Raw genomic sequence first — 22,810 nt, forward strand, 5'->3', positions numbered from 1 at the left:
TCTTTGTTCTTGTTCTTTTGCTTTCTTGAATTTTTGTTCATTTTTAGACTTTTGGTTGTCGAGTTTCGTGTTTCAAGCAATTTTTCATAACCGACTCGGTCGAGCTACCCAACGCACGTCTGCTCACTCCGCCATCTTGAAACCCTCTCCTGAATTCCCGTTTGCAAATGTTTTATTTTGATTAAACACAGAAGATAATCAGTCTTCTTTCATGGAGGACCACTGAAATTGTGAAAAATTACTGCTGATATGCTGAAATAAATTTAAAATAAGTGATTCATTTTGACAGCTCTACTCAACTGGCAGGTAAAACAGCTTGTTTACGTGCCGGTTTTTATTTTCTGGACATGGATTTGGCACCTCTGCGCCCGGTGCCCTGCCATGGAGGAGCTTTTTAACCACCTCGATGACTTCAATCCCAGAGAGAGGAGAGTCCACTTCAGAGCCTTAAGAGCCTCATGGGAAAACATGTCAGTGGAATCGAGGAGGTTTTTGAGGATATCCCCCACCAGCTAGTCGAAATCCAAAAGGACCCATTCCCTACACATTGTTTCAACTCCTAAGACTAGAATTTTAACAAAATTGTCCAGAAGTCATTCTCTTGAAATTTCCACCCATCTTTTACAAATATGATTTTATCTTTTGTTGCGTTCAAGTACATTTGAGCCCCTGAAAGCGGCAGTACTCTGCATAAAATTGATGTAGTTCCAATATGGTAAATGCCATGCTGAAAATGTTCAAATAATCCTCAACATATTGTTTTTTAACTCCATATCTGCCATTATATCAGTGTAGTTTGGGCTTTTTCTGTGAGCTATACCAAAAAGAGCAAGGAAGGCTGTTGTTACAACACCTGCAATTCTGTCCTCCAGCAGCACATCCCTCACACCGAAAAATGAGAACAACAAGTAGGACAATAAGTGGCAAGCTTGCTCCCACAGTGTAAACACTGGATGTAATTAAGCGACTCAGGAAGACAGAAACATGAGAGGGAGGAAAGAGGGACGGTGAGCGCGTACACAGAGAATAAAAAATGAAACATCTGTTAGTTTCTTACTTTTTTCACCTTCTAAAACTTTCTCCTTTATGTATTCGATTGATTATTTCCCCTTTGTCAGCCATTATTACACCAATTAGTCCTCAGCTGTCAAGTTATCTCTCTTGTCTTGTGGCATTTTTCTAAATGAGGAAAATTCTTCCTTCTTCTTCATACACACAACATAATTGTGTAATGTGTATGCCATGAAAGAAATGTTAATCATGCAGTGAGTTAACAGGCGGCAGTCACCTCTTTGCAAGTCAGCAAACACATTAAGTACGCAGTGAAGGGCTGGGGTTAATTACATCATCACGAAGTGACGGATGAGCTCAAAGGCTGAGCTGACAGGGGTTACCCATAGGGGGAATTAGTACGTCTAAACTAACTATTTGTCAGCACCTGACCTCCGCAACAATGCACACACGCTCGGATCATGCTTGAGGTAACATCTGAGAGATGAGATGGCTCACCCGTCGATGCAATGTAGGCGGTGTTGCGTGACATCAAAGTGCAATTTGGTGACATACAGTGTTAAAGGAGAAGTCAACCTTGAACATTTTTTGACAATAATATGTTATATGTGACCTCACTAGTCTAAACATGACAATCTGGATAATATTACATTTGTGGAATATGAGTTATGCAGCAAAATCACTTTTGCCACTTGCTGTTGAGTGATAATGACATCATAGTTGCTCAGGACCAATCACAGCTCAGCTGTTTTCTGAATGCCAGGTTTACCTGTTTTACATTTATTAAATACAACAAAAAGGAGAGAAGACACTCAGTACAAAGCTCGCGAGGTCAGAGGAGAGGAACTGACTGATACAATTCACTACTGCACTCTCTGAAAAAAATCCCCTCCTCACCCTTTCTTTTTATTTGGTTTCCACGCCCCTAGAGTGGAAGATTGTGAGTACGTCTGGCCAAGTTTGCAATCATTTCTTAACAGAAAACAGGCAGCCTCAGCAGACTGGCTCTAACCATTCTGCTACGTTAGATGTTCTGGTTCTTGTGCTTCTTGAGGCATCTTCTGTTAAGATAACATATAGCTAGGCTATGTGAATGTGAGTGTGGAGCAGAGCAAAACATTCTTCATTGCAGCAAATGTATGATAACATATTTATAATTATTCCTACACTGAAGCTGAGCTGTGATTGGCACACCTGTGATGTCATTTTCACTCGACAGTAAGTGGCAAAATTGTCGCCTTCTGATATTGATAAAAACTGCTGGATTTTATGTTAACTCATATTCCAGTAATGCAATATTAACCAAAATACTGTATTTTGACTAGTGGGACTGCACAGAACATTTTATTGTCTATATATATATTTTTTTACTTCCCCTTTAAATCTTGCCTCTTTTGTAAGGCAAGCCTGCCGTTCCTTTTTCGTAGGCTGATGGATGATTGTGTGCATGTGTGTGTGTTAAAGCAGGTGCATCATACTGTGAACAGCAGTATGTGCCCCTTGTGGACTCTAACGACTTAAAAAGTCATCAAGGCCAAACGATCTTAGTACAGTACTTTGGATTGGTACCCAGATTTTACACCCTCTGAGATACCCACCTGCTTTACAAGCTTTTGGTTATTAGAAATCATGCATTATTCAGTAAGAGAAGCACATTTGTCCAGAGCAGCATCAAGGTTTAAGGCAGTGGTTCTTAACGTGGGTTCGATGAGTCAGTCTCAGGGGTTCGGCGGACGTCAACACTCAAACCTGACTCATATGATTCGTGATGACGGGCCTCGCTTGGCCATCATTGGCTGCAGGTGATTACGCTACATTGCTTCGCCTATGTGGGCTGCAAGAAATTTGGTGCGGTCAGTAGTAGCACAGATTTATAAAATTAGTTTAGTTTCTATGTGTACTTTAATTAAAACACACACGCTGATTACCTTTTAGAATTGGTCAAAAGCATATACCTTTGCACATTGTTTAAACTTCCCACATAGTGAAAGTCACAACTTTCATTTGCAGCCTTTGTGCACATAAATGACTGCTGATTGATCGTGATTCGCATCAGCATATCAGCATTTCCTGCCAGTGTGAGCTCCCACTGCACTGTGGCGCTTGAGGGGAAAATACAGACAATCTCATATTTAATTCAAACCCCCGGCAAGCGAAAGTCAGCCACAATCGAACTGCAGAGACAACAAGCTGATATTCCGACTAGCACAGTGTTGTTTAACTTTCAGGATGACAAAGCTGCACTTGTCTTGTGTTACTATAAGACTAAAAACTATAAGATGAAAACACTCACGACCCTTCATCTTTCCTTCCTTCCCTCCTTCCTTTAGTCTTTCCTCTGGTCTCTTAAAGTCTCCTTAATCTGTTGGAATTTAGATGTTTCTGGGGTTGGTGAAAGATTCTGGTTTTGTAATTATGTGGGTGGTAGGTGGTGTATGGTTGGTGTTGGACTTTTCATCTTTATTTCATTTGATCCTGACTCTGATCTCCTGTCGACTTCACGACTCTGGCGGGAATCTGAAGTATCCGATTAAGGTGAAAGGTTCTGGGATTTACAACAGGTTTCTGGTGAATTAAAGAGCACAAACTCCCACGCACGCACACACGGACAAAAAAACAAAACAAAAAACAAACAAACAAACAAACAAAAAAAACGAGAGCGATGATGATGACATGTTGACTCGGGAAGGCTGCCAAATGAATAATACTTGTCATGACTAGGGTCATGCAAGGGTTATGTTTACTGTCGTGACTAGGGTCATGTAAGGGTTATGCTTACGGTCATGACTAGGGTTATGCAAGGGTTATGTTTGGGTTAGGACCGTGAGGTCAAGTGTCTGTTTTGAACTGATGTAACCAGCATCTAGTTTCAACTGGTAAGATGCTATATAATGTCAGAAGCTATGTGATGTCAAGAATCTTTAATCTTTTTATCTGGTCACCAGCCAATCAGTTAATTTCATGTCAGTCCTGTTTCCCACATGTATCGCCACAGCCAATCAGATCGATTTGCTGTCTATATAAGCCTGACTGAGAAGTGTGTGTTTTTGTCGGATTATTACCTCTGTTCCTCTGTGCACCTCCACAGCCCAAGTTAGCTTAGCATCTCGTGATTCTCGATACATTCTCGTTGTTTCCCGTCTAGTCAAGTTTGTTCTAAGCCTCTCGATGTTATATGAATAAAGAGTTAAAATCTTATTTGTGTCTGCGCTTTTGGGATCCAACTCCAGAACATAACAATACTGAACTAAAAAAAAAAAAATCCTAAATAAAAAAGAAAATGACCAACCAGAGCTGTAGTCGTAACTACTGACCTCACTCACTAGGCCAGGACCTTCTAAACGCCACATATCAACACACAAATTCATGACATTACTATAATAGTAAGTAACACATAGTATGTGTAACTTTCAACTTCTTAAAAATAGTTTATTTATTTACATTCTCTTTCATTCTTCACATTTACTGGCAAGAATTATCAATAACCAGTTTCAGTTGTTCAATGCAAAGTTATGACATTGTACATCTTGATCAAGAAGTAATTAATGTCCAGTATGAAGATAAGAAGCTTGGCAAGCTCATCAATATCATTATAACTTTTCTAGCATTTCACACTCATTGTTGATAAATACAGTACCGCATATTGCTGTCTAGCAACTCATCTGCCACTTCAATTGAGCACAGTGTGAATCCACTAAACTCGGCTATTTCCTCTTCATTCATTTTGTGTCCTCTCCTGTTAGTCACTCCCAGTCTCTCTCTCTTTCTCTCTGCCCGCCCTCAGACATTTTGCCTAATCCTATTTTACATGCTGCCATTTTGCTTTTTCCCTAAACATGACAGATCGGCTTCAACTGAGAGCTGGTTGCCCTTTGCTCCCCACAATTTCCCCCAAATTAAACGTTGCACAGTTTTCTCTTGTAAAAGCTACTTTCTAATCTGACTCTAAGACCTTACAAACCTGACAGTAATACAGCCAGTTTCACTGCCCTCTGGGGATTAAATAAAGCAGGGCTTGGAGAGAATTTCGCCGCAGTTGAAATGAGGTGCTCTTTTCAAAGTGGCCGAGTGCGCAGTTGCAGCGGCTCTAATTTCAAAATGCTTATTGTTTCGTTTCAGGCCCATTAACATTCTAATTTTATGTGATCATGACAGTAATATGGGACATTTCATATGAATGTTAGCAAAACACATTTTGGAGAATTGTATATCAAACCTTATATGCAGACTGCAGAGCCATTAGGCATTTAATTTGTTGGTCTGAGAGATTTTTGTCTGTGAGCCTGTGACCTTCAGACTACGAGACAATTCATGAGGTATGACTCATGTTAACTGAATAAAACACAAAAAACTGTTCCTATTAAATGTACTTATATTTTGCATCATACTGTGGTTAATCACAGCTGCCCTAAATTAGCTACATCAGTATGTGAGTGCAAACAGGCTATTCATTGAACCTGACTGACCTGATTCCACAATTTATCACCAATTCCAATAATATTTGTGATACATACTGTAATGTAAAGCATAAAAAAAATTATGTCTGTGTGTCTGGCTTGGCTTCGCAGTAGAATTTAGGTCTTTAATGTCACTCACCGTAGAGGCCTTAGAGTACGCAGTAGCCTCAGCACCCTGAGCATGCCCAGAATCTTGGTACCCGAGTTGGAAATAAAAGAGACCAGGATGTCGATAACAGATATCAACACCAACATCCCATCCAGAATGTTCCAACTGCTCCTCAGATAGGCCTGGTCACCGAAGCACCAACCCAAGGCCACAATCTGGACACAAACAGGGCAAAGAGAGATTACACAACAAAGCAATTTACAATATGTCAATAATAAGGAAACAGACAAACATACTGTATGTCCACTGTAATCAGCACAAAATATTCATAAATTCAGCATCTAGCCATCTTTTTTCTTTCGCGTTTGTCCTCAGTAGGGTCAAGAATAACCTAGCTTCCTAATTAGCAAGCTAGATACTTAGCTAGGTAGCTTGTTAGTGAGCTAGCAACCTAGCTAGCATGATAGATTTCTGTGTACTAATGTATGGCAGAGCTCTATCCTACTAAGAAACGTGACTTGTTTCTTATCAAACCCTCCTCTATTTACAAAGTTTATGATCAACATCCTACTTATAGATTATTATTATTATTATTATTATTATTATTATTATTATTATTATTAAATTCATGGAACTGTTTACTTGGAATCTGGCGAGAAACAGAAGCTTCAATAGGCCCTGCTGATCATTTATTCTGCCCATTATACAATTTACTGTCCTGGAAATAATTATACTGTTGGTCTGACTTCACCACCTTAAATTTAAACCAGACCAAACTATTTATATACCATCTATTCAATTGGGAGAAGAGAGAATATACAAGAAAATAGACTGAAGCCAATGTCTAATGATGCTCATCATTGCATAGCGTATACGTATTGTATATGAATAATGTATTTGAATATCAATCAAAGAGGTTCTTTCTTTCCCTCTACTTAAAGTTGAGGATACTTTAAGGAAATTCGGACTGGTAAAGAAGGCTATACACAAAACGATTGACCTCAACACCCATCTTATTTCACTCATGTGCTTTGATTGGACTATAATTTAAAAGTAAAACAACTCAAGTTAAAGCCTCCCTACTCATAAGTAGATTATTGTATGTGGTTTAATACAGAGGTCAGGTAACTTGAACATCTAAAATACATACAAATAAAATAAAATACATAGTGGAAACATGAATACTTTCATTAAGAAATTATATTGTGATAAGACTACATAGATGGTGTGTTTTGCCACTGTTTTTGCCAGGAATCACTTGACAAGAAGAACTGTGTGTACTTGTATTTGTGTGTGTGAGTGCGTGCTCAGTCCTAATATTTGTGTGCCAAGTAATCACACAGAGGCCAAAAATAGAGACACAGGCAATGAATGACTGAGACACATGAACTCCAGCAAGCTGAGCCATTTGAATCCTAGCAAGGCAGTCCAATATGATGAAACAGCACCGAAAGAGTGTGTGCATATCGTGAAGTGTAATCTGTATGTTTATCATTTCAGCACCACCATCTTCTCTTGATGTTTTGGGGGCTTGTATCACACATGCATATTGGGCAGGCAAAAATTCTATGAATGTTTGAGTAGTTTCAGCCTGGTTTCTCTATTTAATGCAAATCATTGATCAAATAAGAATGTTATTTTCTAGGATGCCAAAATCTTGAGCAGTAAACAATATTGCAGAAAATAACAGAAATCAGAACGCTACCATTTCTGTCACAAACTAGGAAAGATAGATCGAGGTAGATTAGATAAAATTAGATAAGATTAGTTAACATTAGCTAGATCAATTGTTAAATAGCTAGTTACCTAGATAGTTTGCTAGCTAGCTAGCACTGATCTGTATATGACTGGATTGCTGATAGGCCTGGACTTTTTAAGCCGTGAGGCCGCCAAACCCCCGCCCCATACTAAGAGCCTACTAAGAGTATATGTCTAACCTGTATATATATACATATAGTTTATAGTATACGGTATATCGTATATAGTCTTCTCGCAAGATGGGACAAGTAAGATGGCCGCCCTGTGGCTTCAACTGCTTGCACGGGAACGTATGGGCTATCGCCTATCCAGTAATACATACAGGTCAGTGATAGCTAGCCTGATAGTTAGCTAGATAGCCAGCTAGATTAGATTAAGGTAGATAAAGATAGATAAAGATAAATTAAAAGATAGATAAAGATAAATTAAAAGATAGATAAAGATAAAGATAAATAAAAAGATAGATAGATAGATAGATAGATAGATAGATAGATAGATAGATAGATAGATAGATAGATAGATAGATAGATAGATAGTTATGCTGCATTCAAGGATGGTCGGAAGTCGGAAATATCCGAGTTGAAACTTTCCAGTTCTGACCTCAAAGCGTTCGAGGTGAAAGTAAACAACCAAAATGGCGGATGGTGGTAAATAGTTTTTTTATTTTGGTCCTCAAAACTCAATTTGACCTCCCGAAAACTTACCTTTTTGCAATTTTACTTCATTTATTGTTTTAATCTTATTTAATATAATTTCATGCAGGAATATAGCGGCAATACTGTCACTTACGTTGCGTACATTAAGTTATGGTGAATATTTGTGAATGAAGAAAGCTATCTAGTTTTATACTCGAGTAAATTGTGTTTTGCCATTCAGAGTGACGTCACATTGTAGTCCGCCGGTGAAGTCAGGTCCTTGTTTTTTTCCAACTTCGCGAGTGGAATTTCCGAGTTCAAGGGGGTGTTCCCGGACGCACTTCCTGGTTTGAACTCGGATATTTCCGACTTCCGACCATCCTCGAATGCAGCAATAGCTAGCTAGTAGCTATAGATAGATAGATAGATAGATAGATAGATAGATAGATAGATAGATAGATAGATAGATAGATAGATAGATAGATAGAGATTTACCTTTATTGTCATCTCTGTCACAAAGATTGCTGTGAAGATGTAGTTGGACAATGTTAGGAAGATTCGTTCCTGTGGGGCAAAACAAATATTCTTTATGTATGGTTTTAAATTGGTTGCCACATATGATGGGGAAACACTTCATAAAAAACATCTGAAAAGAAATTGCGCTTACAAATTCTAGCCGGAAGGAAAGAACAAACTTTACCCTTTACACAAATCTTAACTCTCCAAGCAAAATGTGGAATTTAGTTATATTTATGTTTACAATAATACAGTGCTCCCAAGACTGCCTCCTGCCTGGGGGCAGCATGCCTAAATGATGGTGGAATGGGATGGGAAGGGATGGGAGCCTTTACTGCGCTCTAAAAGCACTAACTGGAGAAAACAAGTATGCACGCATAAGATTTCTTCAAGAGCTGCTTATTTAACCTAATTCCTTTCTATCTGGGAAGACTCCGTGACCCTAGCCGACATCTATGAGTCTCAATGTCTGCAAATATGTGTAGGTGGCTGCCTTTCCCACGACCTCCTTCGGCCATTGCAGATGCTTGGAGGAAGACAACGTCACACACACTGACACAGACCGCGGCAGTCCTGCTTAAGACTCTGGGAATGTGAGGCATGACATCACTGGGAATACTTGCTCGCTAAGATGATTCGTTCATTCCTGGCTTGACAGCGGCCATTCAGACTCATATTGCTAGCTGTAAGAGTGAGGGAATTTTATATTTATCTTTTTATTCATGAAATTGTAAACCAAATAAACCATCCATCCATTTTCTTGACCACTTATTCCTCACAAGGGTCGCGGGGGGTGTTGGAGCCTATCTCAGCTGGCTTTGGGCAGTAGGCGGGGGACACCCTGAACTGGTTGCCAGCCAATCGCAGGGCACACAGAGACGAACAACCATCCACACTCACAAGTACACCTAGAGACGATTCGGAGCACCCAAATAACCTGCCATGCATTTCTTTGGAATGTGGGAGGAGACCGGAGTACCCGGAGAAGACCCACGCGGGCATGGGGAGAACATGCAAACTCCACCCAGGAAGGCCGGAGCCTGGACTCGAACCGGAGTCCTCAGAACTGGGACGTGGACGTGCTAACCACTCGACCACCGTGATGCTCCCAAATAAACCAAGACAATGAAAAATAAGATGTAATCCTTTACTACGGCAAACTAATGTAAATGGATGCCAGAAAACTATGGAAGAAGTCGGTGCTCACACTACTATATCATCTGCAATTAAATAAAGTAAATCTAGGGCTTTTGAACCAAGCACTTTAGAATTCTACCACTTGACACAATGAACTTTTCATTTTTGACAGTGACATTTGTTTGGGTACTGCTGTATCATTGCATGTCAAACAATTTTGATTCTGTCAAGTGTTTGTCTACCAAGGGGCTCTTTGAAACATGCTTTGTCTGGTCATAAACCTAGACCTGTTTGCTATGGTTGACCCTAGCGGGCTCTTTGAAACATGCTTTGTCTGGTCATTCACCTAGACCTGTTTGCTATGGTTGACCCTAGCAGTGGCGTAAAACCCCAGACGATTTAGCGCCTGGGATCAGGGGACACACAAACCTCTCCACCACAATAAGGCTCTGGAAGGAAGTGGTATGTTAACATACAAGGAATTTGTTTCCGCCTGTTGGTTTCACTCCATTACTACACAGCAACAAGCTATCATGATAAAGTGCTCATTTTAGCTTGACCTGGTTTTGAAAGCTATGACTTATGTGCAGTGTTACGACACCCCATAACTCACTTCCAGAAGGTAATCTGCTGGAAATGCTACAGCTCCACTCTGGTAAGATTTAAAATACCTTGGAATCTGGAACAACTTCAGTGCTGTTTTGCTGAGCCCAATTATATAAATAGCCTCAATTCATAAGAATGCCTACACTCCTAAAGAAGGAAGCTCCTGGAAAGATTTTGTTTAACACCAACTCTCATTCTTAAATCGGTCTGCAGTATATTATATATTATCAAAGCTCTTGCTCAAATGGGAGTCATGTATCATCATAAATGGTAACATCCTCACCCATTGCTTCCTCTGAGCTGGATGTAGACCACATAAATGCAACATACTGCAACAAGTCACTGAGCGATTGTGATTGGCCAGTCGATAATAGCTCGCATGACAACCGTCATGTTCCATGCCTGCAGGCTGTGCTTTCAGTCTTGTTTTATTGTAATTCCAGTTTGAGCCTGACCTGCGGTGGTGTCCATGAGACTCTGCACTGCTGCTGCTCATCAGCAATTATGGCTTGTGTATATAAGAGGCACCTTCTGTGCCTGTCATTTGTTGGACTATTTGCTTGCTCATGACTCAGTCCAAGATAGCTTTGACTCCTATGCTGCGTTCTCACCAAAAGCGGGGGAAGGCTTTTTGGCAGGGCGTTTGCATTGTAGTCAATGGAGTTCGCGCACAACGGAACGAAAGTGCGTCGGGCGGTGCGGAGGACGGGTTTCGCGCGCTGGGACGTGGTGCGCAGCAGTGAAAATCCGCACATTCGTGACGGAAATCTGCACAATCGCATGTTCGGCAAAGTTCAAAAAATTGAACTTTTTTCGCTTTTCGGCTTCGAGTACGGGCTACGTCACACACAGCCTCCTCTTTATTGTCACCCCGATCGCAAGAACACAGCCAGCCGGGACAGAATGGTGAGCAAAGAAGTAGCATTCAAGTACTGGTAAGTCTGTTTACTTGCTAAGCAACTGTACCGAGGTAGCAGCAGTTTACCATCAATGTCAAAGCTATTTTTAGCACAAATGCCGCCGCCAGGAAGCCACTAAAAAAGCGAAAGTGCTATCACGTACCTCAAAAATGTAGAAAATAATGCCACGGGTGTTTAGTCCCAGGAAAGAATTGGAAGTAGTTGGCGGTTCTCACGTTTGGTTGACTCGACAAAGTGCTCCACTTCCTTGTTCTCCAAGGGACATGCCTCCTCCGCTCCGGGGCACATGAAAGTGCGAATGAGTAGCAATCGTTCCAAAAAAACTCGTTTTTTTACGCGCTTTCAATTCGCCTTTTCGGATTTGGTGAGAACTCAGCACTAGACCTTGTTTTGCAACCTTGACCATGATCTTGCCTATTGATTCTTGAAGATTTCTGTTGTACTTTGCCTTGTTGTCCTTTTGGATTGACTCAAGTTTGTTTTCTGTTCCATTTAGTATTATGTGCGTTTTTTGTTATTAAATTTACTCTTGCCGTTGCAAGTTCTTTCTGTTGGACTTTTGCCTATGTGCGTTTTTTTCTGTAAATAAATCTTTTTTTGTAAATTCACTTGTCCTTGTTTTTGGGATCCAAAGAAACCTTACAACATTACATAACGTTAAAAAAACAAACAAATAAAACAAAAAAAAACATCCAAATAACATGCTGATCTGTGTCGGCAAACCAGAATTTTAGCTCACTGGTAGCGCTTTGCAATCCCAAACAGGTCGACACAAACCTCTAAAACCTGCAGGACTCCGGCCCTCGAGGACTGCATTTTGCCACCCCTGATCTTGACTATATTTTGTTTGGTTGGCATAAGGGCTGATATAAATCTACAAGGAATCAGTGCATAAGCAGACGAGTCATACATTATACATATTTGGTTTTACACAGCCAAACCATAACAGAAGAAATTGATTCCCAATTGGCATTAATTTATAAAAACCCACACAAAAAACAGCTCTCACTATTCCCACCTAGGCAAATGAGATTTTTACAAACAGAGTAATGACTCCAATTGATTTGCTTTTTGCTGCATCCTCCATGTCATCACATTCTTTAATGGCCTCAGCAGTGATCTGACAAAATACACCCGAAAGTAGCACTCTCTAATGCGAACGTGTCAGCATCACTTGGACTGTGGACATTGTGTTATTTGCAGACGAATCATTTGCATAAGCAAATGCCTTGGCGCTGATGTGCCCCAGTGGCCTTATGGGCCAGCCTCCATGTGTTAAACATCCCCTTTCCTGGACATTAGCCACGTACGGCAGCACAAAGATAATTGAATCAGTTAAGACGGCACCGTCTCCTCTGCGGTTCAGAAATAAAATGAGCAGAACAGCGTGATCTGCTGAGACCAAACCACAATCAAAGCTATCTGCGCAACACCTCGCTCAGTAGGGAGAACAATAATAATCACAGAGATAATTATTGTGTTTATGTGCAAAATGGCTAGTCTGTGTTCTGCAGCTATTGCTGGAAAATGAAAAAGGACATGGGTTTATATGTGGACCATTTGTGTGAATTTGTGTCCTGCAGGAAGGTGATGACGCATCAGGTACGGAGGTGAAATATAATACATACATATTGGGCCTATTTCATAAGCTTCAAATGAGACCGACACCCTATTTGCAAAATGTTACATATAATTTCTGTGTTTTTTCAATGTTAACTTACATGCAGTTTCTTTTTCCAGTCTTCTGCCTGTATAGTTACTTTGGCCAAAGAGATAAAAAAAAAAAAAATGAAAATTGGCAATATATTTCTCAGGATTGTTAAGTATTTGTATACAGACTGTACCCTACTTAAGTTACTTTCCAAATGGCTTTCTGTAAGTCGTTATTTTGCCAGAAAAAAATTCTACAATGGCCTCGCCACACCCTATAACTAGCACCCTATAACTGTAAAAAAATAAAATAAAAAAATTAAATCTTAAAAATGTAATAAAAATAATGTATTTAACACGATCAAAAATATAATAAAATAATGTAATAATTTCACCAATAATGTAACAATAATGAAAGAAATCCTGACTGATATTGTTATGACATTTTTACTGGTAATGTAACACCTTTTTACATTATTGGGGATTTAGTGCATTTTTAGTTTTTTTTCCCCTTCATAATAGCTGTTTTCCACCAACAAGCCCAGGAACCTTGAGTTCTGGGCAAAGGGAGTTCTTGGTTGTAAAAGTTCAGCAGGGAATTTAGAATTGTGTTTCCACAGTGTCTTCAAGTTCTTGGTAATTAATTCAAATGCGTTTGATTGAGTCCAGCCGATGTAAAAACAACGCCCCCAAATTTGACCAATCAACTGTGGCCATAACAGCCCGCCCCCTCAAAGTTCTTGCCTGGCTCAGCAAGACCCTTCTGCTGAGTAGTACTTGGATGCCCCATGGGGAATTTAATTACCCTGGAAATTGTTGGTGGTGGGAAAAACGCACAAACTGAATTTTACCAAGGTAAACTGAAAAGTTCTCCAAAAGTTCCGGCGGTGGAAAAACGCCTAATGTAAAACTTGACAAGTTACTGCAATACATTAATTTTAAGTCCAAAGTTCCATGTTGTCTTTGGAGAATCTAATATTGGTATATAGCTCTGTCAAATAACACTTTTATGAAGGCCCTTTATTAGAGCGTGGACACCAGACATTGGAATTGCTGGTTATCTATTAATTATGTAACTGCTTTTTGTGGGGTGCCTCAAAATCCACAAAAAATAACTTTTTAGACATACTGTATGTGTATCCTATTAAAAATGTATGGATTTTATGGGTCTCCAACTCAACTCTCCAAAACTTACTCAGTAAGGTCCCTTGGAAAGTTAGAGAAAAAAATATATATTCCCCAACACCAGTTTGACCAATCCACACAAAATTTGGTGGACCTGTCTGTCACAACATGATGCATGAAAATCTGTCAAGGAATTTTTGACAAAGTCTGACTGATTAGGGAATTTATCCAAATAAAGGTATAACGCTAGAAGTTTTTTGTTTTTTTTTTGCTTTTTTTTGCCAACGCTGTCTAATGGAGCAAAGTGACATTTCAATGAATCACCATGAAAAACGGTGAGAGTGACCTATCATTTCATTCTGTGATATGTGTTTGCAGGGTCTGAAGGTGTAATGTTTCAATTCTAAATGTACATGAATCTGGACTTTGGTATCAATTTGAATCCCATTTTGCTGGAGATTGTAGATCTGGATGAAACTTTCCCCCATCTCACGGTATCGCTGACAATCCAAATGCACATTTATCGTTCTTCATCATATTTTCATGCTGACAGTTTTATGCAGTCTGTCCAGACTCACGGCACTGGTGGGGTCGATGCGAGGCCGCTCCATCGCGATAGTGATGCAGTTGAGGAAGATGATAACCAGCACCACATGGTCGAACATCTTGTGGTTGATGATCTTTTTGCACGTCAATCGAAACCTGTGAAAGGGGCAACGTAATCCATAAGTCACTCGAGTTTTAAAGTATATTTACATAAATACACTGAACAATATTCAACAACTTTGGAATGAACTATTTGAGGAAAGAGTCATTAATTATACCTGACTTCATTAGCCTACATTGAAAGGAACTACAGTTGAGTTCCAAACATGAAGAAAAAAAGAGATTTGTATTATAACACTGTGAGGGATTAAACAACAACAAATCAGCTTTGATTTCTGCTGTAAGTGTGCATTGATGTACAAAACTGTGAGGTTTAGATGTGGACTTACAGCTTTATTTGGCAATCGAGACACAAATGTGTCAAGTCGCTAAGCCTGTGTGAATATCTGTGTCATCTGACTGATCATTATTCATGCCGCATACAAACTTGCTCGTCTAATTCCCCTTTGATAGAGACACATCGTTGCTGTCGAATTTAACAATCGTTAATAATGTTTTACTTGCAGTTAAAGACATTCTGGGATGCTTCAATTTATGTTAAAAGGGAAGATAATGCATGAATAGTCAGACCATAAAACAATGTTTACAACTACTGCAATGTCAGCGTACACTTATGTGTATGGAGTTTTGCATTGTGTATTAGGATTAAGCTTTTGGATTTTTTGTGGGAATGTTATTGTGGTTTGGTTAAATACACAATGTGTAAATCTTTTGATTAATTTATGGTCTTAAAGTTAACCTGTGGCAATAAATTGCTTGATGCCTCTTCTATTTTTCGCAGACGGGGCCGGGCGAATTTGTTGGCTGCATGACGTCACTCCCGCGGCAACTTGACAGCACGCACGGATTTTTTTTTTTTTTCACTCACTCACTCACTCACTATGAGTGAGTGAGTGAGTGAGTGAGTGAGTGAGTGGCACATGTGAGTGACACATGTGAGTGAGTGAGTGAGTGACACATGTGAGTGAGTGAGTGAGCGGAAAAAAAATCCGTGTGTGCTGTCAAGTTGCCGCGGGAGTGACGTCATGCAGCTGAAAAATTAACCCCCTGCCATCCCCCGCTCTGCGATTGGCTGGAGGGGCAAAACAACTGTCCTCTCTCTCATTTGAGTTTTTTTTTACTCAGGGTTCTCACTAAACCTGCTTTGTGAAATGGACCCCAGATGTCCTCTGGCAGCCTATTACATAGTTGAGGACCATAATGGATGAATGCAGCAATAACAATGTGAAAATGTAAGTTTTTTTTTTTTTTTTTGGTAGCTTATCTTTATCTCATCACAGCAACTCAACAGTGTTGACTGAACACAAATTAATCAAAGTGCTTAACATAATAGATGCTTTGAAGCTGTTTGTTCCAACTGCTAAATATAATTGCTTAAAATGAGAATGTTGTGAAGCTGTTTGCACCAGGGGCCACTGTGTTACTTGTTGCAACCTTCATCCTCCGTGCCCCTAAACATGCTGCAGCTCGAGACGGATTAAAGCCCCAGGAGGGGAGGAGGCGTGAAGAAAGAAGATGCAGTGGAGGGAGGGAAAGAGGCCAATGGATTCTGCACGTGACTGAGATAACACGCAGCACTTTGAAAGAGAAACTCCCTTTGCTCCTGCTTACTCACCCCTGACACGGCAGAAACGGACGGATAAAAGATGCTTCTGAAGTAAGAATTTGGAACGGAATATAAAATGATTTTGGAAGCGGAGTCAAAATGAAAAGCGCTGTGCACTCTTTGAAATCTAAAGCATACAATGTCAGTCAGATGCAATGTGAAATCCCCTTCTTGTCAAGCGGAAGGCTGAGTTATCAGCTTTTCCCTGCATTTTTAAGCACTTTACACTTGTTTTGCTTTAGAAAACAGTAAACATTCAGAAAGAAGTGCACTTGCAACTCAAAGATGTAAAGTTTCGACTACATTAGAGAAAATAACACAAATGACTGAGCATATAACAGACAAAGTAAAATATGAGGTCTACCTTGACTCTGGAGAGAAGAGGTAGAGTGACCAGGTGTCTCTTTGTCGACACCACTCAGGTTGCTTCTTTTCTAGCCAGTGAAACAATCTGACAAGACGACCCTGCGGGAACACACAGCGTGGCATATTCACTAATAAATAGCGCTAACTATTTGCACCACAACTGCACCCGAGTCTGCGCCCAGTTACCCACGTATTCACGAAGGATATTGCTCTAATCATATACCGGCGCAAACACGCCCACAAATCTGACAGCTTGGAGCAAATTTGCACCTGATTTACCACACATGGCAATGGATTTGCGCCAAGAACATGGTTGTTATAGTAACAGTTGTGAGAAAAAAAATGAGGTTGGACCAAGAGTAAGCTTTTATAGCGCCATTAAGCTGTACAGAGCAGAGAGGACCACAACAACGTCATTCATTCATAAAGTACAAATTATTGGTGCGATCGTTTTATAAACATATATTTTCAGAGGTTGGCGTGGGCGTACAGTATGCATCTGGCACGTAAAAATGATCGTAAAATGCCCCCCCACCATTGCCAATCAGCCCGGGTAACATGTCCGAAACCAACAGAAAAATATCTCTCTCTCTCTCTCTCTCTCTCTCTCTCTCTCTCTCTCTTTCTCTCTCTCTGCTGTGCATGTTGTGCAGCAAATGGCATGCACTGCTGTCATGATCCCGGGATCGAGGTTGCATCAGGTTAATACATGCTTTCCACAAACGTTATTTGCGTCACGCAAACTACATGTGGCTATTTGCGCTGGCGTTAGTGAATTAGACGCTGCATATCAATGAGTCTCATTTCATTTGCATATTGGGTTGGCATATTTTGTATCAAATGTATTTGATGCAATTTACATACGCGCAAATAACACCGTCGCACCAGGGCGCAATCTGGTTGGCAGCGCACTTAGTGACGGATTTCCCCATCTGAGCGTGTTTCGTGAATTCGGCGCTCCCGGATTGCTCCATTTTTACCGGTTAGCGCCGTGCAAAGGCGACGCAAACCTTTAGTGAATATGCCCCAGTGTCTTTATTATTCATAAGTAATTAATCACACAGTGTTCCCGTAATTAATCACGATTAATCACATTTTTACTACCATTTTCTATGACGCTTGTAACAGATATTTGCTTGAAAGTATATTTAGATGCAAATAATGTTCTATTCACTTTATTTAATCTTTGAAAACAATTGTAAAATACAACTGTTGAACAAAACAATTAAAATCAGACTCAGCCTTACAGTCATTTTATATTCTTCTCAAAGAAACAATTAAAACTTCCCGTTTGCAGGTTTATAATCGTCTGGCTTTCAGGTTTAGTTCTGTTCAGTATTGGTTTGCGAGTCCCCGTGGAGGTAACTTGAGCAGGGTATTTTGCTCTGACATGATACGCCAAAGACATACAAATAATATGCTATTTTAATTTTGGCTCTGCAAAGTGCACAAATTACTTTACAGTTCTCAATTTGCATCAAGCAAGTAAATCAGAAAGTAAAACTACCTATAGTCCATGTTTATTCATCTTCCTGCCAGTGACTCCTCCAAGTTCCAAAGTTAACACTCTAATTTTAACAGCTGTATTTATAAATGATCTAGCACTACTGTAGGCCTATTCGTAAATGACTCTCAAAATATGGGGAAAAAAAAGAAAAAAAGTAAACAAATTTGCAACACTAACCAGATTGGCGTCTTCCTCAACATTTTCCTCTTCAGTGTTCTCCTCCAATGAGACATGTGCGGGGTCCAAGAGTGAGGGCGTGCCCTTCCCATTGCAGTCGCTATGCTCTGTGGGCCGGAAAGTACCCAGTAAAGGGGGTCTAGAACTGTGCATACTAGCTGAGCGATACAGGTATGGAACCTACATGAGCAGAAAAAGACCAGGATAAGGAACAGTGTATTGATACCATGGCCATGTTGACTTGCACTTGTAATTCTTTAAAGAAATCGAGTTATTTTGTATTTAATTGAATGAAATGTTCCCTCATAGCAATAACTATAGCATTTGTCTTTGTTTTACATTTTCTTGTGGGGTGCCTCTTTTATTTTGTAGAATCCAATTCCAGGAGGCTGTGATATATTGAACAGGAAGTGCACCTGCAGTAGAGCATCAGGGGGCAAATCCATGGAGCTCCGTGTCTCCATTGATTCCATCCTCCGGTGACGTGGCTCTCTCGGTGACTGGGACATGGAGTCTGTCCTGGCCAAGGCGGCGTCATCCTCTTCGATCAATCCGCCTCCTCCCTCTCCTCCGGCCTCACCTTCTTCAGAGCTCGAGCCACCCTCTTCTGATAAAAGCGACTGTCGCTCCCCAGATTGCCGCTTCTGCCGTTTGAGCGACGGGGCGCGACCCAAGCTGTTCCAGCTAGATCGGCGGCTGTTGCGGCCGCTACCCGTGCTCCAAGGTGCATAAGGGGAAGCGCTTCGGGCAATGGACTTTTGATTTAAAAAAAAAAAAAAAAAAAAAAAAAGAGAGAGGCTTATAAACCTGTGATGAACATGAAAACCTAAACAATCTGTACTTGGATTTGCGAGATTCAGGGTATGATTGACGGTCAAGAGCAGATGTGTGATCCTTGCTTGTTCCACAAAGCTCTCATTAATTACTTAGTCAATTAATCTCTCAATCAATAGCTTATTAAAATAAAAGAAACTGTGTGAATCGTGGTTCTCCAGCTAGGTTGACTAATATATAACCATCAATCATCTTGACACAATACAATTAATTGAGTTCCTGTAATGAGTCCTTTGACACATTCACTATATGGACTTTTTGAACGCTTTGCCTCTACACTATTAGAGAATATTGTAATCTATCTGTGTTTCTTTTTAAAGCAAGTAATCAGTAAAGTAACCAAGTTACTTAACTTGTAATCTAAATAATTACTTTTTAAAACTAGTAATCAGTACGGAAACTCGGTTACTTTTTAAAGCAAGTAATCAGTAATAGAACTTACTTTCTTTTAAATCAAGTAACTATAAAGTAATGTGTAATCTAACTCAGTTACTTTTTAAAGCAAGTAATAATTAGGTGTTAAAAATGTACTTCCAATTAATTATCAAAATTGGGTGTCACTTTTATGTTGGTATCTTCTGAATGTAGCTATTGCAGTAACTTGTAATCAATCTTAATTACATTTAAAAGCATGTAATCACTACAGTAACTAAATAAATAAGCAAGTAATGAGTAATCTAAATTAGAAACTTTTTAAATTAAGAAACTATTTAATTTGTAATTTAAATAATTACTTTTAAAGCCAGTAATCAGTACAGAAACTTTTTTTACTTTTTAAAATAAGTAATCAGTAATAGATCATAGTTTCTTTTTAAATCAAATAACTATAAAGTAATGTGTAATCTAACTCAATTATTTTTTAAAACAAGTAATCAGTAAAGTAACTAAGTTAGTTTTTAAAGCATTTAATCAGTAATAAAAAATTTTAAATCAAGTAATCAGTAAAGTAACTAAGTTACTTTTTTCACAGGTGTTAAAAATGCACTTCCAATTAATTATCACAATTGGGTGTCACTTTTATGTTAAGCAGGCTTGCTGGTATCTGCTGAATGTAGCTATTGAAGTAACTTGTAATCAAACTTAATTACTTTTAAAAAATAAGTAATCACTACAGTAACTAAATGAATAAGCAAGTAATCAGTAAGCTATATTAGTTACTTTTAAAATGAAGAAACTATTAAAGTAACTTTTAATCTACCTTAGTTACTTTTAAAACAAGTAATCACTAAAGTAACTAATTAAAGCAAGTCATCAGTAATCTAAATTAGTTACTTTTTAATTCAAGTAATCAGTAAAGTAACTAAGTAATTTCTTCAAGGTAAACGTAACAACACTTTTAGCATCACACAGGAGGAATGAAGGAGACCCTGAATGATTAATTTATTAAGAGTACAATCGTACGTGAAGTGGGTTTAAAAATTTGTTTATGTGTTGATAAAGACACACTAACCGGTGACTTGTCGTAGGAGGTTGGGTCCATGGAGACACTGCTGCCTCGGCGGGACTCGTAGCCCTGGATGGGGTCACCCGTAATGGGTAATTTAGGTACAGGCATTGGAGTGGCTGCTGTGTGGGTAATCAGTGGAGGAGTCAGGCTGGTCTTCAGATCCACATGACCATTGACAGGTACTACTAGTAAAAGAGAGACGGATAAGTGGAATGAATGAGATGTGTTAAAATAAGAACATTTGAAAAGGGTGTGATGATGGGTCTCGCTTGGGTACACCATCAGTTACGTAACAGTTCATTTGAAAAGTGAAGGCTCATTCTGTTATTGAGCCACACGGATATTTCCGTCGTGGGACGTGTGGGAGACGATATTATGTTTGGCAACCTCACAAATACATAACATGCAATGCAACTTTAATAATAATGCAAATTCATCTATCCACAGATGATATCCGACTCTTAAAAGATGTGAATTTGGCTCTTTCCACGAGGTTGGGATGTTTATCCCGACCACCTGGGGGGGCGATGATATGGTGCAGCTGGGAGTTGTACTACATAGAGGAGTGTTCTCGCTGGGCTTTTCCTACTGCAAGAGCAGTAATTAGAGGGAATCGGGACCAGCCTCTGAGAAATTATGGATGGGACTTCTGTACTGGTTTTGATGTTGTGCAAGGGGAACACCGCCACATATGCGCCCACTAAGGGAGACTTTGACTGATAACAGCAGAACAAAACAGGTGCAGGAAATGTTTCACACAGGATAATCTTTGGCTGAAAATCTTTGACATGATATTCTGCTCCAATAAAAACATTAATATTTATTGTTTAGCACACTTCATTGACGTGGTAGTAAGGGAAAATAGTGGTGATGGACAAACGACGCTTCATGAAGCACTTGTGATATTTTTTGATTCCCATAGATGGCACTCTTGGTTTAAAGATGCAGTGGAAATGTAATCAATTTACATTCCACTTGCCTTTACGTTTAAACCAAGATCACCATCTAGAAGAGCAAAAAAAATATTTCAAGTGCTTCATGAAGCTTCATGAAGCTTCATGAAGCTTCATTTTTTCCATCACTAGAAAATAGCAGCAGTTAAATATACAGCTGATCAGCTTCTGCTTGACTTGCTTGTTTGTTTGTGTATGTTTAGTATTGTCTGCAATACTAGCCATTATTGTATGTATTTATATTATCACTGACATGAACGGCCAAGTCATGATGGCATTGCAAACATAATATTGGCTTAGCTCACCTGCAGAGGCTGATAAATCCCTCTTACTGCCATTAACGTCCTCCATACTGCGTGCACAGGAATCAATCTCCGAACCTGATTTAGAAGCATCACCCTTTGACACACAAATACACACAAGCACAATTTAGAGGAAAATCAAATGTGAAATTATTTGTTTCAGTTGAGATCGTTCGGAAAGTGGTTGTCGGACGTTGCCTCTCAGTGCTGAGCTTTGTTTCGTTTTTAGTATTCCATAGGTAACAGGCCAGATGTGGCCTTGGGATCAGTCACTGGAGGCAACGCAACCCTGCAAACAGGCAGGTGAAGGTGCCACCTCCGTGGTTACAGAGTTCATAAGACAAAGAGGAAAGAGCACATTCGTTGATAAACAACACTGTACATGCATGCCAAAATAGTAATATTGGTTTGCTGGAAAACACGGAAACACAACAACAGTAGCATGCAAGGTGGCGGAATTTGTTCAATATTACTGCTGACTAAAAGTGTTGATAGGCCATAATACATGTATCTGAAAATTAAGACCCCATTTGGACTTTTGTCTGCCATTAATGTCACATTTTATTCAACCCATTCAATAGCTCATTGCATTCTTTGGAAAATAATTGCCACATTAAAATAATAAAATAAAAATATAATACAACACTTATTTACATGTTCTCACATACATTACACTGTTTTCCTGATTCCCCCAAACTGGTGGAGTGAGACAAAATTAGGTGAGGGTTGCTAATGGACCAGGGGCCTAATCAAGTAAAGAGGTCCTTGGCACATTCTGTGCTTGCAAATTTGCTCAAATTTCTGCATCTAGTTATAGCTTTCAGGGCGGGAAAAAGAGCAGTGGTGGTCAGTCAGGAGCTTGGATTTACATTTATAGTTATTCTTGAAGTAACTAAAAGCCACAAAGATTTGCACACAAAAAAGAAATGTTTTTAACCCAATGGATGAATGTTTTTTTCATATGAAAATTGTGCTTAGGAGACTTTCTTGTGGCCGGATCATTTTGATGGAAATAAGTCACATCACAG

At 39.5% G+C, this 22,810-nt stretch overlaps 1 protein-coding gene across 19 annotated transcripts in view; it reads right to left on the bottom strand.

Annotated features, from left to right (window-relative positions):
• Positions 1–22,810, bottom strand: part of cacna1g (calcium channel, voltage-dependent, T type, alpha 1G subunit) — a 255,234-nt gene that overhangs the window by 51,036 nt on the left and 181,388 nt on the right. For 17 of the 19 annotated variants that reach the window (XM_077503953.1, XM_077503942.1, XM_077503952.1 and 14 more), the window contains 8 exons: positions 21,786–21,879; positions 20,531–20,712; positions 18,663–19,001; positions 18,247–18,426; positions 16,561–16,661; positions 14,503–14,626; positions 8,466–8,534; positions 5,608–5,792 (listed from right to left, as the gene is read on the bottom strand). In XM_077503953.1, the coding sequence (XP_077360079.1) occupies positions 5,608–5,792; positions 8,466–8,534; positions 14,503–14,626; positions 16,561–16,661; positions 18,247–18,426; positions 18,663–19,001; positions 20,531–20,712; positions 21,786–21,879 (1,274 nt within the window). The remainder of the gene's footprint in view (positions 1–5,607; positions 5,793–8,465; positions 8,535–14,502; positions 14,627–16,560; positions 16,662–18,246; positions 18,427–18,662; positions 19,002–20,530; positions 20,713–21,785; positions 21,880–22,810) is intronic. The other 2 variants (XM_077503948.1, XM_077503936.1) reach the window with 1 other exon arrangement.

Source organism: Festucalex cinctus, chromosome 17 (genome assembly GCF_051991245.1).
Source record: "Festucalex cinctus isolate MCC-2025b chromosome 17, RoL_Fcin_1.0, whole genome shotgun sequence".
NCBI classification, from domain to species: domain Eukaryota; kingdom Metazoa; phylum Chordata; class Actinopteri; order Syngnathiformes; family Syngnathidae; genus Festucalex; species Festucalex cinctus.